The 17,248-nt window shown below is 33.1% G+C and overlaps 1 protein-coding gene across 2 annotated transcripts in view; it reads left to right on the forward strand.

Moving 5' to 3' along the window:
• ERBB4 (erb-b2 receptor tyrosine kinase 4) overlaps positions 1-17,248 on the forward strand; it is a 1,187,482-nt gene that overhangs the window by 807,336 nt on the left and 362,898 nt on the right. For both annotated transcript variants that reach the window (XM_012446038.2, XM_012446041.2), the window contains exon 5: positions 1,136-1,201. In XM_012446038.2, the coding sequence (XP_012301461.1) occupies positions 1,136-1,201 (66 nt within the window). The remainder of the gene's footprint in view (positions 1-1,135; positions 1,202-17,248) is intronic.

Raw genomic sequence — 17,248 nt, forward strand, 5'->3', positions numbered from 1 at the left:
GGTCTGAGGTTCAGCCAGAGAAAGTGTTGTTGAATCAGTATGCTAACCGTGTATGCATTCAACAGTATAGCCTCACTTAGGCAGTTTCACTGGGGTCAGGAAAACGCTCCAGGTTGTAAGAACTTTCTGGTTGAGGAATTAAAAACTTAAAGAAAGATGGGAACATCTTGATCAGACATTATTTGATAATATTTATAATATAGTTAACTTTGCTAAACACTTTGAATGGGAGTAGCCTATTAACAATTAATATTAGACAGTCGATAAGGTTTAATAAGCATTTTAGGAAATGTCATAGAAAACATGTTTATGGAAAAATTTTACTCTTTAATAGATTTTTAACATCTGGTTTTTATTCTAAAAATGAGTCATGTGCCCACAGAAATTTAGATGAACCTATGAAATTCAGAAATAAGATTCAAAGGAAGTCATTTTACATGATTTCTTCTAGCCAATATTCTTTATTTTGAGTCCCGATGGGAATTTCTCTGTAGGACAACTATGTTTGTTGAAACAAATACCTATGGTAGAAGAAGATGCCACTATAGGCGATTAAGGCTTATATTTGAAAATGCAAATCATGTTAATAAACATTTTAGAAGTGTATATTAAATAATTAAAATTAAGCTTTCAAAAATATAGCTTAAAGGCATAATTTTATTATTTATTCTGATAACTTTTCATGTGTTTATAAGAATATGTTCTTGTTCTCATAGATTTCAACTTATTTTTAACTATTGCTTTACTTTTTAACATGTTGCTTTAGGTAAGATGTGATCTCTGGAAGTTATATCGAGGAGAATAGATCAAGAGAATAATAATGCTCAATAGTCAAAGTGAAACTTGTTTAATATAATTATTTGCTTTTGATTTTCTGAGAAAATTCACAAATTCATTTATTTTTTCTATAAAATAATAAGACAATTTGAATACCAGGAGATTGTACTTTATTTTCACATATATTTGACCTTCAGGTTTTCCTACTTAAGTGGCATTTTATGGGCTATGTTTCCACTCTAGTATGACATAAAAATCCTCGTAAAGAAGCAGGAGTATTTCCTTTGAGGAGTTACTCCTAGTCAAGGAGTGAAAGATCATAACATGAATGTCCTTTTTCCCTTTTCCTGTTCTGCAGGTGGACGTTGCCATAAGTCCTGTACTGGCCGTTGCTGGGGACCCACAGAAAATCATTGCCAGACTTGTAAGTGTTCATCAATGAGAGCACACAGGTTTGATATGGTCAAGGAATTTTAAGGATTAGTACATTTCATGCCTCTGGTCATCTAAAACATAAAATGAGCTATTGCCTCCTTGTGGTTGATTTGCTTTGGTCCAAGAAAGCTACCCAATTTCATTGCTTTCAAATGGAAACTAAGATATAATTGATTCTTAGGTTTCTTCGAGGTTTCTAGGTTAATGATCTCAACAGCACAGCTGTGGTGATTTAGCTATATCTAAAAGTTTTTACATCAGTAGAAGTGGGAAATCCAATATTTATAAAATAGTAACTCAATTTTGGGTTAACTGGGTCTCTCAGTCCATTCACCAACTAGTTATTTCACTATTTACTCATTAGAAAAAGAAAATGAAAGGAAAAAGAAAGGGTACTGTATACCCACTATATTCCAGGCACTGCTCCAGGCACAGGGACACAAACTTTATGAATTATGGAAATAGTCGCCATTATTGACAGTAACTGTTGCCCTTAGTTTATGTTGTTTCTTGGATTAGTCATTAGCTAAAGAAAATATGAAGCTATCATCATTGCTAAGACATATAATAATAAAGCATACTGAATATAAAGAAAATTATCTAGTTTTCTCAGCATTCTTAATGTTGTTTAATACTCAAATCAGCACTGAACTTTCATGAATCTTAAGAATAAATTATTTCTTTAAAAATGAAAAATAAAATGTCCTATACAAGTAGTAAACATACATTCTTCCTGTAGCAATAAAAATGACTGAAATAAGTTATGGAAAAAAGTGTCATGATAAGTTGACATATATTTCTTTATTAGCATAGATGACACAGAAAATATTATTAAAGATTCAAACATACAAATATTAGACATTCTGAAAATTTGTTACACTCTTTGGTGAAAGTTTACAGATTTCTAATAATTCCCAGTTGACGATATTTGCTAGATTCTATTTTAATAAATACAAAAAGAATTATTTTATTGTGAACCACCAAAGAATAAAAATACATGAAAGATATATTTTCAATGATGAATGATTTCTCAAATTTATTAATTTTAGTTCGTGAGCATTCTCATATGCAAAATTTATGAAACAGAAAAGAATATAAGGTAAAATAATATCTTCCCATGTGGGTCTCGCCTTTTCCCTCAGCCATCCATAGGCCACAAATATTATTGGCTACTTTGGTGTACTTTTCCAAAAATAATTTATGTATACCCAAGGAAGTATGCATTCACCATTTTTTATTCAAATATTAGCATGTTTTACGTGTTGTACTGCAACTTGATTTTTTCAACCCATGCATGTGTATGAATTATTTGTAGTAATTTCTAGAGGTGAATTAGTAGAGTCATAGACATGTGGATTTGGAAATTGGTAGAGCTCATTAAAATGGAGATCCTGTTTTCTATAGAAGTTGGAACAGTTAGCTCTACTGAGAGCAGTGTATATAAATGCCTGTTTCCCTCCCTATTCTTTAGACAAAGCAGTTCATTAGGGAATTTTTAGATCTTTTTCAAAGGGTTAGATGAAAAATAGTATCGCAGTGTAGATTTAAATTAACTTATTTAGTAGAAACAATGTTTTATGGCAGGAATGTTTTGACAAGAATTTTAAACAGGTTTCTAAATAAGATGAGATTATTGTGTGAAATTCATTCACAACATTTGGAGACATTCTTTTAATAGCAAAGAAGTCAAGGCTAAGTTGCATCGCAATGCTTGTATGACACTGATTTGGCCACTTGCAGGAAGTCAAGTTCTCTAAAATAAAGAAAAATCTGCAACACTGTGATGAAGTGACAAGTAACCAAAGAGACTGTGAAAGTGCTAGATATCCACTGTCATTTCCTGGCAAAAAAAGCTTCTGAGGTATCAAAATTAAAAATGGGTTTTTACTCACTCATCTACTTATTTATTCATTCATTTATTTTACAGAGGGGTCAAAGAGGCTTCTGCAAAAGCTCCTTGTTGTGGCTGAGCCACTCTGTTGGGCCCAGCCACACGCTGTCTCCTGGTAGAGGAGGGAAATCTCAGGCCCGTGGGGCTCAGCTAGTATTGTTGAGAGACTCATCATAGATCTGAGGGATGAAGGGGCTTAGATTTAGGAAACGCTGGGGTGGATCTCTCTTCTGCTGGTGGGAGACTTAAGACACCCTGCTGTTGTATTCTTCCTCCAGTGCCAGATACCAAACCAAAATTACTTCCTCCCACCACCTTTCAGATTTCTCCTTTGGTTGCCTCTTGTGTTACTTTCAGGGTTTATAGTTGAATTTAAAAGGTAGGAAGAAAAAGGTCTCTGTCATCTTTTCTAGTTCAGAAGTCTCATATAGTACATTCAGTAACACTATAAATAATTTAAAATTATTTTAATTATTAATTTCATCTGTCTTATTTTATGTGTATTTTTACAGATTACAAAATGCAGTAGTATAGTTAGATTTTATGTATAGATTTTACAGTCGTCCCTCATATCACTGGTTTCCACATGGCAGATTCAAGCAATTGCAGATCAAAAATATTTGGAAAAAAACAATTAGGATAATAAACAATTAAAAAATAATACAAATAAAAAATACATTTAAAATAATACAAGTAAAAAACAATACCTTATAACATCTATTTACATAGCATTTACATTGTATTAGGTATTATAAGTAATATAAAGATGATTTAAGGTATACAGGATGATGTGTGTAGTTTATACTCAAATATTATATGCCATTTTATATAAGGGAAGTGAACATCTATGGAGTTTGGTATTTATGGGGATCCTGAAACCAATTTCCTGCAGATACCAAGAAAGACTCTGTGTATACATATTCTATATTATATATACATAGATGGTGAATAATTATTCTCAGGTTGAGATATATGAGTAGAAAATTTGAAAATTACTGTATTTGGGTAGAATGGGAAAACAACATATATGAGTTTTCTCTAACTTTGATTGAAATTTTCCTTCAAATTGTAGAGTGCTAAAAATTCTGAACCTTTTAATTTATTTTAGTAGATCTGCTTATGTTGGGTAAAATTTACAAAAGTTATAATTTCCACTAACATCTCTTATTTTTATAATAGACCACTTTCAAGATAATTGTCAAGTAGACATGTGGCCTTCTCTGAAAAATACCCCCTTCTAGATGATCGGTCCCAGTAGGCATGTTTGTTTTATGGGACACTTTACCCCTTACTTCACAGGGCAGTGTTTTTTAACTAGAAGTAATTTGCCCCACAAGGGACATTTGATAATTTGGGTTGTCACATCATGGAGGTGAGGCGGGAGGGATTATCTTCTGGCACTAGTAAGGTAGAGACCAGAGATGATGCGAAATATTCTACAATGCACAGGAAAGCCTCTCCTACCCCTACCCAAACAAAGCGTTAGTCAGTAGAAATACAAAATAGTACTGAGGGTGGAGAATCTTGTAATGCGGTAGATGATTGACCAGGCTGGGCCAATCAGATTCTCTCTCCAGAGAATTTAGATTTGGGATCCAGAAGTGTTGGTTACACAACCTTAGAAACTTGAACCTGAAGAGATGTTAAAGCTAATTGAGGTTTCCATTTTTGAATCATGTATGTTAATGAGAAGCAGAAAGTACCAACGTCAAAGACACTAAAGAATAAAGCAGTCATACAGAAAGTTGAGGAAAGGAAGAATAACAGTTTTTGACAATGTTTACCTCTTAGTTCTCTGGGTTTCATGAGGTCTAGCCACAGTTCTGTCCTCAGATACTGTAAGAAACACGATGTTCTTCTAGCATATTTGAATGGAGTTTTATTACTTACTACCAAATGCAGATGGGAGGGAATCTTGACTAAGAAAATCATCAAGTTATAATTCATATATCAAATCATCAGACATGAAGTTACTTAATTCAGCTAATTTTTCAGCATAGAAGCTATCCTTTCTATAATCTAAAATTGGTTTAACGGTCACTATGCTTATTCCACAAAGCCTACCAAATTTAAACTCAACACATACGTGTACCTAATATACACAAATACAAATTTTATTTTATTTTATATTACTCTGTTTTAGAGACAGTGTCTAACTCTGTTGCCCAGGCTGGAGTTCAGTGGTACAATCATAGCTGACTGCAGACTGCAGCCTCAAACTCCTAGGCTCAAGCAACTCTCTCACCTTGGCATCCTGAGTTGCTGGGACTGCAGGCACGTGCCACTGCACTCAGCTACTTTTTTTTTTAATAGTGACAGGAGTCTCTCTTTGTTGCCCAGGCTAGTCTTGAACTCCTGGCTTCAAGCAATCCTCTCTCCCTTGGCCTTCCAAAATTCTAGGATTATAGGTGTGAGCCACCACACTGGCCAAATTTTAGAATAGTATACAAATTAACATAGAACTTTATTAAACATTTCCATTTTTAAAATTCATATTCATAATATTTCTGTGAGTTAGAAAGGGAAGTTACATTAACCCCATTTTACAATTGAGAAAATATAACTAGAGAAAATGATTAAAGGGTTAAATTTACACAGCCAATACCTGTGATTTTAACCTTAGTGTTCTGAATCTAAAGACAACTGTTTCCTGGATACCATATTTTATAGCACAGGTTAGTAGTTGAGGATGTTGGATTTGAAATTAGCCAAAAAATGCAAATCCCAGTTGTTTCCACTTTCTATCATGGGAAAATGATAGATCTTTTAAAATATCATTACCATGTCTATAGAATGGACATAATTATACTTAACTGAGGGTTTTTTTTTTTTTTTGGCAGGGGGTGGAAGGCAAGGGGCACAATGAAATTCAATACAACAAAGCAGTTGAAGGGCTTAAATAATTTTTAGCATATCCAAAACCCAATCAATAATAGCCAATATGATAATAAACTAAAAAGGGTACTGTTATAAAACTTACCCCAATTTGAATCTGAATGAATGGATATGGAAGGCAAACTCCTGTAGACCAGTTCCACCTTGTGAAGTCTACTGACACCTGGTGGCTGGGAAATGGAAAAACAAAAGCCCTGGAGTGGGGTTGTAGGCTGCTTGCCCTTGACATTCATTCCTGTCCTTCTCTCTCTCAGGCTGAGCTACTTGAAAGCGAAATTACGTATCTATATTTAAAGAACACAGCATCCTGAGGCAAAAAGTACTTTGGAACTACTCAAAATTATACTTATTATAAGACCAGAATTTTAGAATTTAGGTTATATTTTGAGAATCAGATCTCATGAGAGATTCCATAACAACATGAGACCTCCAGAGATCCCATAGAGTTGTAACATACATTATCCATTTTTTTAAAGTAAATTATTTTAGGCTTTCTCTAGATTTCCAATGACTCTTCTATTATTTAAAACATATTATTTCCTCTTAGGTCCACTAAAGATACACTTATATCTGATCCTGGCTTAACTTTTAAAAATCAGAAAACATGCTATGTAAGCTTTTGACAATATTCTGCTTTTGTGGATTGACTACATAAAAGTACATTTTAGGGTCTGAAAGACGTAATCATGTGTTATTTACAAATGACCTATTTCTCTATAACTAAAATAAATTCACTTTAGTGAAAGCTTCTCTGAAAGTATTCAACTTCATGATTCACCAAGTATTTCCTTATTTTTTTGTGGATAATTATTCTTTGAGACTTTTCTTACATTGGGGAAAGGAGAAAAAAGCATTTAAAAGCCCCAGACCTCAGCTAAGGAAACTGAAGTGAAGCATGTATTTCATTTACTACACCTTATCAGTACTGACATCTTCCCACAGGTGTCTCCTAGCAAATGTGCTGGGAGTTATCCTCTTTGTCACTAAATGGTGAGAAGCCATGCTAAAGACAAATGGCTCAGGCTCTGGGAGAACAAGTTCATGAAAATGAATGACTTGTTAGGGCGAAATGAAGCAAAGAGTGGTGATCAGACTGAAAACATCTCTGAATAGAGATACAGAGAAACAAAGAAGTTGGTCACAACAGGAGTGAGCTTGAGGGAGGTCTGTGGGAGGCCAGAGGTTTTAAACAGAAGAAATGAAGAAAAGGTTTTTGTTTTTGTTTTTAATAGATTTAGCTAAGTGGAAGAAGAATGTGAACAAACTGACAACTTACCACAAACAACAGTTCACTATGCAAACCTACCAGATAGAAATTTCAGTAAAATTTTTTACATGTTTAATAAAATGTAGTATATTTTTAGTAAAATTTAGTCACATTTTGTAAGTTATTTTGTGTCCTTGTTTGGGTGCCACAGTTAGCCTGATTGCATGTTAAATAATTTAATTGTTCCTCCATAGCATTTAATTATGTTCAGACTAGAAACTGTGAAACTAGTAGCTGTTTTTAAATGTGTTCCTAACATATGAAATATTTTCTAGACAAATTCTTTAAAAATAACTCATTCAACTTAAGGAATTTTGTAAATATTCGTGTAAGTTGATTGTGCTTGTAAAATCTAACCTAGTGTTCCCCTCTTCCTGTGTTACTTATATGTCTGCTTTTCTAAAACATCGTGAATTTATTCTCCTTAAATCCTTCTGGATGTTAGAGCATCATGACCCTATAAACCTAACAAGAATATTTCTCACATAGTTGCAAAGGGTCAAAGTAGAACTTAACGAATGAACACTGAGAGCTACGTTACATGTGGAGTAGTGACTAAAACTTGAAAGTACTTTTAAGCTCAGTTAAATTGTGGCTCCACTGCTCCATAGCACAGCTTAAGTAAATTGATTCAGTGGATTAATGTAGTCATGTCAGGGGAAACAAACTTATCTGCCGTGTGAAGTCTGAAGCTTATAGAAGTATTATTTAGCAGGCTTACCGGTAAGAATGACAACTCTCTCTGTTCATAAGAACTGAGTCCTAAGGTCTGAGCTCTATAGGTTTAGGTATGAGAGAGACTGAGCTTTAATAAATAAATAATAATGATTAAAGAAACAAAGTTATCTCTGTCCCTGCAAGATATATGGAGTACACTTGTCTCATTTAAAGTAGATGCTGCGTGTCCTTTTTTATCTTTAAGTACAGTATCAGGCCAGCTCTCTCCAGTATCCCATTATCAGAAAGGGTGGTTGATTCATTTTACACATTCCTTTTGTCCTCCCAGACCTGGTGTTATCTCAGTCACTGCATTTTGCATGAGGAGGGGGAAAAGGCACACATCCAAATATTACAGTTTGATTTTCCTGACCCTTGCATACATTTTGCATGAAAATAGTCATAATTGTGAAGTTTTCTAGGCTGATAACCACTCATACTTTTCTAAGTTTCTTTATAAGTGATGTTTCTTGCTGATAAGCTGATTAAAAAATGTGAGTTTGACAATGTTAAAAACATTATGTATTGTAGGAATTGAAATACCATAAAATTAATGAAAAAATGAATACTTTAACCACTGGAGTGAACAGATATATTTCTCTCCATTTGAATGTCATTAAACTGACTATTGCATTACTTTAACGAAAGAAAATTTCTTTTGATAGGATTTACCCCTTACTTCTTACTAGCTTATGATAGTCTTCCTAGATTATCATAAGTAATAGAACCTGCCAGATTACCTCGAAATCTTTTTTTAATTAAAAGTAGAGTAATAGTAAAATAAAGATAAACATTGTATTTGTTTTGTTGTCGATACTTGTTAATATGGTGTATTACTACATTGGCAAAATAAAACCTTGTTCCAAACCACATTTTATGTTATTTATTGTTTCCATACAGGCATTATAGAATATACTAGGAAAATTTAGAACTTATTTAGCATTTTCCTCAATAATTTATTATGCTTGGGCATGAAGAAAATTGCTTTAACATTGGCAATATATTAAAAGTTTCAGTTTAATAATAAATGGGAAAAAACCCAAAACCTTACACTGGCTTATGCATTTTATTTATTCCTAAGAAAAAATGTTAGGAATATATACATCTCCTTTTATTTATTCAAAAGTATATCTGGAACTGCTTTGAAGAAAAATATTAAAATCTAAGAAAGTGATTATGTATTTTTGTTCCTCAGAATTTCAGCAAGAAATGTTGCAGTTGAAAATTAAATTGTATCCTTTGCCATGAAATTTTCAAGAGTTTCCTGTAGATTGTGAAACTGAAATGACAAATTATGAAGATAATAAACTAATTATACTCATACACATGCATACACATATAATTTGTCTAAAGTGTAATTGTATTTACATTCTTTGTGCAACAAATGTTGTTTAAAAAGAAGGTGCCGATGTGGTAAATATCCAATTAGAGCAGAGAAAAGCAAGTGGGAGCTAATGGGGAACAGAGAAAGAGCTGAGCCAGCAGGCCCCATCAATCAGGATAACAGCGAGCCTTTGTAAACCCCATCTTTAATTAAAACCCTTGTATTTTACAAATAACTTTGTACATCCATAAGCCTTCTTATTGATTTTAATTATTCCCATTTTTCTTTTTTGGATTTATAGTTTCTGGAGATATTGTAAAATTAAAGTAAACATTAGAATGAACCAATTACTTGTGTACATTGAACATTTCAGAAAGTGCCCCAATAATTTACTGGTAGAAAATAAGAAAAATCTTCCCTGATGTGCTCTTTATTTTGACATAAGTTGATAATTTGTGTTGTAATTTGATGACTATTCTCTAAGATTTAAAATAACAAGTTGTTTCATTTTAACTATGAGAGATGTATATATTTGAAATGCTCTGTATGTTACAGTTTAATGGGATTCAGAAGATAGTGCTTAATGCCAAGCCAAGGACCTCAGGGGTATAAAATTGTTCCTGTTCTGTAGGCATGCTGTGGGTGAGATACAAGACAAAGGTGAGGAATATTGTAAACGATCAATAAGAATATTAATCTGGGGACATTAGGTAACAAGAGATGTAGTCCTACCTCTAACTCAATTTCAGAACTTCAGTTTCAACAAGTTCCTCTATCTATCTATCTATCTATCTATCTATCTATCTATCTATCTATCATCTATTATCTATTTATCTGTCAATCAATTATCTAGTGTGTGTGTATGTATAACTACATATATAGTTATAGATGATATAGATACGGATATAGATAGATTGGGAGAATGCAAACTGTGGGGTGTTGTTGGCAGCTATTCTAAAGAGAGAAATCAGAGAGTAAATACTCTTGAAGGATTATTAATAGGACATTGAGAAGAACAGTTAGATATATTTGGAAGTTCTACCAATAACATAATTTTGTTATTTTGGTAGTGATGACAACTTATTCTCAATTATTTGTATCTTCACAGCAGAAGAGCTGACTGTCATTAGAGTAACTATGTTTGACTATCAAAGAGAAAATTTCAAAATCACCTGCATGTTACATGCTTCTGATGAATAGGACACCTATACTGTTCTGGCTACAGAAATGGAAAGAAGTGTGAGATTTTGTTCTAGGAACAGCAAGCACTTACCTACCACTCTCATGGTTAGAGAATTTAGCAAGTAGGGAGAAAGATATTCTCCTTAAAGTTCTACCTTACATTTATCTGAAATGTATTATCTTCTATTTCAAATTAATCAATGTGATTAAAGAAACAGTTAAGTAAACAATGTAGGGATGAAAGAGGATAAGAAAGGGTAACTGGATACAGATCAACTTCTCTTATGCCAAGCCACATTTTTGCTCATTATATTAGAATAAATGTGAATTCTCTAAATATCAAACATATAAAGATTTCATTTCTCAAGCCAATATAAATTGTATATATTACTCAACAATTTATTATCTTATCATGGCTGCATTTCTCCATTACCATGGGCACTTTCCAAAGAAATAGTCACCATATTGATTTACAATCAGTTATAAAAACATACAAAAATATTTAAAAAAATAATTTATACATATTACTATGTCACCAAAGACAGTTATTTTTTTATCTATCTAAAATCTTTTTGCCCATGAATTTTGTTATAATGGAAAGTATGGAGCATAATGACCACAAAAATACCTACAGGTTTTGTTCTGATTTCAATATTTCTTGAATAATTGTCACACAGGATGATTCTTTTCCTCTACAATAAGGATGGTTGTATGTATTTAAGATGTATGTAATTACATTCACTAGAAAATGGAGGGAATGAGGGAACAGAAAGATTCTGACAACTAGTTGCTGATAATTTAAAAGAAAAACCAGGCTACAGTATTTCACCAAGACATAACCACAAAATTAAATGGAGAACTACTGCATTCTAAGGTAGAAATGCTCATGCTATGAAAATTTCAGTTCTTCTAAAATTAAGCTATATTTTTAACTATCTTTAATCAATTACCAATCCTTTTTTAATTGAATAACAATGATCTAAAGAATCTCTTAAAAATACATTTAATAAAATAGCCAGATGTTTGAAAGAAATAACTCCGTGGAATGATTTTCTCTATCAAGTATTAAAATGTTAAAAAGTAGTAACTGTTAAAACAGTATAGAATTGATTCAGAATGGTATTGTCTCAATGAAATCTAACAAAGTCCAGATGGAGGCAAATGTCTATAGTAATTTAGGTTTTACAAACCTGACATTTTTTTTAAATGACAAAAGCATAGATTATTTAACAGAGTATGAATAAATGGTTCACATATGGAATAAGATGAAGTTAGATCCCTACAATAAAACAAAAGTCATAAGATGGATTATACATTAAAAGTTTCAAGAGCTCAAAATAGGCTATAGTCTATATGCAGATAGACCTATACAGATTGATGAATTATAGATTAAAAATTTTAAAACACGTAATATAACTGAAAGTACTAGAAAAAAATAAAGATAAAAATTACAGGATGATGACTGTCTTTTTAGGCATGACATAACAAATATAAAATAAAATATAAGAAAAGAATCATTTTCTGGCCAGGCAGGGTGGCTCATGCTTGTAATCCCAGCACTTTAGGAGGCCGAGGCAGTCAGATCACTTGAGGTCAGGAGTTCGAGACCATCCTGGCCAACATAGGAAAACCCCATCTCTACTACAAATGCAAAAAAATAGCCAGAAGTGGTGGCAGGTACCTGTAACCCCAGCTACTCCGGAGGCTGAGGCACAAGAATCACTTGAACCTTGAACTGGGGAGGCAGAGGTTGCAGTGAGCCAAGATCACGCCACTGCACTCCAGCCTGGGCAGCAGAAGAGATTTCATCTCAAAAAAAGGAAAAGAAAAATAAAAAGATCATTTTAACTGCATTATAGTTAAGCATAGTTTTGTATTTTTAAAGTAATTTTAATAAAATTAAAGAGTTGAATATACAAAAAATCTGCAAAAAATGTTTGACATTACTTATAATCAATGATGTACAATTTTATAAATTAAAAATATATTCACATAACTTCTAGTAAGAATGAAAGTGTGGAGATTGGAACAGTATCAGTTATTCTTGGTAGACTATAAATAGGTAAAAATCACCATGTTGACTAATTGGTCATTGGTGTCAAAAGATTTAAAATATACATTTTCTTGAACCACAAAATGTATTATTTTTACACTTAGATTATCATATGCACAAAATGAATGTTAAATAGTGTATATTACAGCAGTATTTACAATAGTAAAAAAATATAAAAATGTAATATCTTAGAAAGCTGATTCAGTTAGGGCATATTCATATAATAGTATAATATAGAGCTTTGAAAAATAATACAACAGAAGCATATTTATGCTTCTACAAAAGACTATTAATGATATAATATTTAGTTAAAAATACAAGCTATAAAGCAGGAGAATATCTACTTATCGATTACTTAACAATACCAAGAGTCAATATTTATATACTGTTCACTGTATATTAGGCACTATTCCAAATTAATGATTTCCATAATATATAAAATCTTTGTAACAGCTTCATGAGGTAAGTACAATTGTTATTTTTATTTTATAGATGAAGAACTGAAGCACAGAAAGATTAAGCAATGTGTCTAATCTAGCACAGCTATTATGTAAAGTCAAAAGTAGCTGTCGTGTAAAGTCAAAATTATGTAAAGTCATCTCCAGAGAACTTCCTTTAGTTATCCATTATGCCAGTTTTGTGCTAACAGCTTCACGTGTATTATCTAATTCAAACCTCATAATCATTTCAGTATATATACTGGAAATAAGGTAGGAGAGACAAGAGGAAGTGGGGCGAGAAAAAGTTCTGAAGGAGGAGAAGAGATTTCTTCATGTAGAGAAATGTAGATTCATGGGATAATTTTTTGGAGGCATGAAAGGAGATTCTGTCCCCTTCCTGGATTTGAAAATTATAAAGATCTGAGGTATTTTGAATTACTTTTGATTTTGCATTTTGTGTTCTCTTAACTGTCATACTAGTGTGGAACCATAATAGGGAGGTTAAGCATTCATAGAGACTCAAAAGTTGACACTGGTTATTGCTGTAGTAAGAGGACAAATGAATTGTTTTTAATTCTACATATCTGTATTATATTTCCCTGAAAATAGGTACTGCATATGTAATTTCAGAATTTTAAGGAAGGAAGTAACAACAAATATAATAAGTAATACCCTCTTTATTGTGACATGACTTTTTGGTAAATTTTGAGGCTTTCCAAACTTTTGTCCTGATCAGAGAGATTATAATTTCTTTTATCAATATATTAATCAGGGATAAAAGCTTTAATATCTATAGATTATATTATTTTCTATAAATATACTGCTTGGAGAGGATCCAAAAAGTTGTTTTGTATTGACCCCACAATTTAATATACTGCCATGTAGGAGAAATTCAGACAGAAAGATCCCAAATTTCCAGTAATGATGGTGGGAATAAGAAGCACAAACCACTGAGAATAGTCAGTCTCAATGGCACAATTCTGAAGATAAGGCATTATGGCAGGCAGTATTCTGCAGTGATTTTCCATATCCTTTGGGATTCAAAAACTTCAGAAAAATGAAATTTTATCACCAGTGGCTCTAAATTCCAGAATTCATTAGAAGGCTAATTTGCTGCACATATTAAAAAGAGCACACAGATTGGTTTCTTTAATTTCTGAATTTGACCTTTGTTCATGGAAGAAAGCAATTGTTTTAGATTGCTGGTTGCAGCCTGTTAGTAGATTATAAAATCACTTCAGTGGACCCTGCCCCAAAAATAAATTTTCATTAAAATAGGATAGATTGGAATAAAATAGAACAGATTAGATTAGAATAGAATAGAAAAGGCAGTATCAAAATGCTCTTGTACTAATTAGGGTCAATATTATTCCTGAAAACATTTCATCAAGTATGTATGTACTGAGCCATGATAATACAATGTTATTTGTCCTATAAATTGTGATTTAAAAAATAGTTTGAAAAACACTGCAAAGAAGCATCATTTGACTTGTAGGAAGACATGATTATCTTTTTTATTTCTTTTTTTGAGACAGTCTCACTGTGTTGCCCAGGCTGAAACACAGAGGCACAATCATACCTCACCGTAACCTTGAACTCCTGGGCTCAAGTGATCTTCCTGCCTCAGCCTCCCAAGTAGCTAGACCTATAGATGCACACACTATGCCTGGCTATTTTTTTTTTTTTTTCTTTTTTCTTTTTGGTAGAGACAAGGTCTCCTTATGTTGCCCAGGCTCATCTTGAATGCCTGGGCTCAAAAGCTCCTCCTGCCTCAGCCTTCCAAAGTGCTGGGATTAGACATGAGCCAGTCTGCTTGGCCTGATTGTCTGAAGATAATCCCAAATGTGTTCTATGAGGAGAAAAGCAAAACATATTCTTTATATACCCTCAAAACATGCTTGTGGTATAACTCTTTAAAGTGGTTTCCTTTAGAAGTCTTTTTTACTGAGGTATAGACTTCAGTGTTGGCCCTCTTTGGGTCTGAGATATAAAGAGTATTTGAGTAATATCTTAGTTTTCATTATCATTCATAATCATATTAGTTAAAATAGCCTCAACCAAGCTGTTTTTCAGAGGTGTAATGTAGACACGTGTTTGATTACTTTAGCTATTCAGTGTTTCATTTAAAACAGTTCCTGAAACTATCTTCCTCTCCCATTTTACTCCTTTTGATTTTTACATTTAGACACCTACTATGTGTGACTGTTAATGAAACCACATAAATGAAGATGTATGAGTCAGAAAACTAATTTTAAACTCTACTTTGATAATAGCTTATTATTTGACCTAGGATAAACTAGTTTTTAAATGTAACTTCTTCACCTGTAACACTGGGATAATTAACTTCCTCTGGCAAATGCACAGATTATTTTAGTATAGTTATTATTATTATTTTTTAATTCATGTGATACTCTGTTCATACAGTTAAAAATAATAAATGTCGGCCGGGCGCGATGGCTCACGCCTATAATCCCAGCACTTTGGGAGGCCGAGGCGGGTGGATCACGAGGTCAAGAGATTGAGACCATCCTGGTCAACAAGGTGAAACCCCGTCTCTACTAAAAATACAAAAATTAGCTGGGCATGGTGGCGCGCGCCTGTAGTCCCAGCTACTTGGGAGGCTGAGGCAGGAGAATTGCTTGAACCCAGGAGGCGGAAGTTGTGGTGAGCTGAGATTGCGCCATTGCACTCCAACCTGGGTAACAAGAGCAAAACTCCGTCTCAAAAATAAATAAATAAATTATGTAATAATAATAATAATAATATCTTCCCATCAGTAAATATATTTCCCCAACCTACATTTTTTCATAGAGTGATTAATTTATGGTAATATTGATATATATGTGTATGTTTATGCTTATATACATAAGCACATAAAAGTTGTGGGACTTTGTTTTGTCTGTTTTATAAAAATTGGTATGCCACATCTATTCTTCTATGACTTACTTTTGTTTCACTGCACATAATGTTTTTAAAACCCTTACATTTCAGTACGTAGAAACCAATCTCATTCTTTTTTTAATGCTGCAGCTATTTCCCAAGTTACTATAATTAACAATTCCTTATCAGTGGAAATTTAGGTTACATTGTATTATTCTCAGTAATAACTAATGAGTATTTTTATATACGTATTTGTCTACAGGTGCACATTCTTTTATAAGTCAGATTTCTAGAAATAGAACTGCTTGGCTGGGCGCGGTGGCTCACGCCTGTAATCCCAACACTTTGGGAGGCCATGGTGGGTGGATCACCTCAGGTCAGGAGTTCGACACCAGACTGGCCAACATGGTAAAACCCATCTTTACAAAAACACACACAAAAATTAGCTGGGCATGGTGGTGCACGCCTGTAATACCAGCTACTCAAAAGGCTGAGGCAGGAGAATTACTTGAACCCAGGAGGCAGAGGTTGCAGTGAGCCTGCAGTGAGCCAAGATCATGCCATTGCACTTTAGCCTGAGCAACAGAGCAAGACTCCATCTCAAAAACAAAAAAAAAAATAGTACTGCTTGGTCACATGTGAATTTACATATAAAAATTTGATAGACAAATTAGTCTTCAACAAATCGTGTCAATTTATACACTCACTAATAGTTTGCCCAATTCTTCACCCTCTTCAAAACTAGAAACTTCCAGGAATACTCTGAAGAAGTAGTGATATTTCTTAGAGATGAATGAACATTATCTTAGATTTGCTCATAAGCAAGTAAGTTTATTTCCATTTTAATTTCCTCATCAATAAAATGAGAAATTTGGACTAGATAGTATTTATTGGTTCAACAGATATTTGTTCATTGTTTTCCTAATATGATTCTCTGTGTTTTTTCAAATCTTAACGTTCTGTGAGTATTTTCAATTTTTTAAAATGTTTTTGAGACAGAATTTCTAAATATTTATTATTTTTAAAAAATATTTTAAATTATTTTCTGCCACATGGCCCAGTCTGGAGTACAGTGATGTGATCCTGGCCCACTGCAACCTCAGTCTTCTGGGTTAAAGTGATTCTCCTGCCTCTGCCCAGCTAATTTTTGTACTTTTAGTAGAGACAGGGTTTTGCCATGTTGGCCAGGCTGATCTTGAACTCCTGGCCTGATCCCCCTGCCTCCGCTTCCCAAATGCTGGGTTTATAGGTGTGAGCCACCTCTGCTTCTGGCCCTAATATTCTCCTCTACTAATATTTTAGTGGAGGAAAAACTAGTATTTTCCCCTGCTAATATTTTGGATAGGGAACTAGAATAAATAAAGAAATAAGGTAATTTTTGTTTTTT

Source organism: Aotus nancymaae, unplaced genomic scaffold (assembly GCF_030222135.1).
Source record: "Aotus nancymaae isolate 86718 unplaced genomic scaffold, 86718_ANA_hifiasm-v0.15.2.pri h1tg000008l, whole genome shotgun sequence".
NCBI classification, from domain to species: domain Eukaryota; kingdom Metazoa; phylum Chordata; class Mammalia; order Primates; family Aotidae; genus Aotus; species Aotus nancymaae.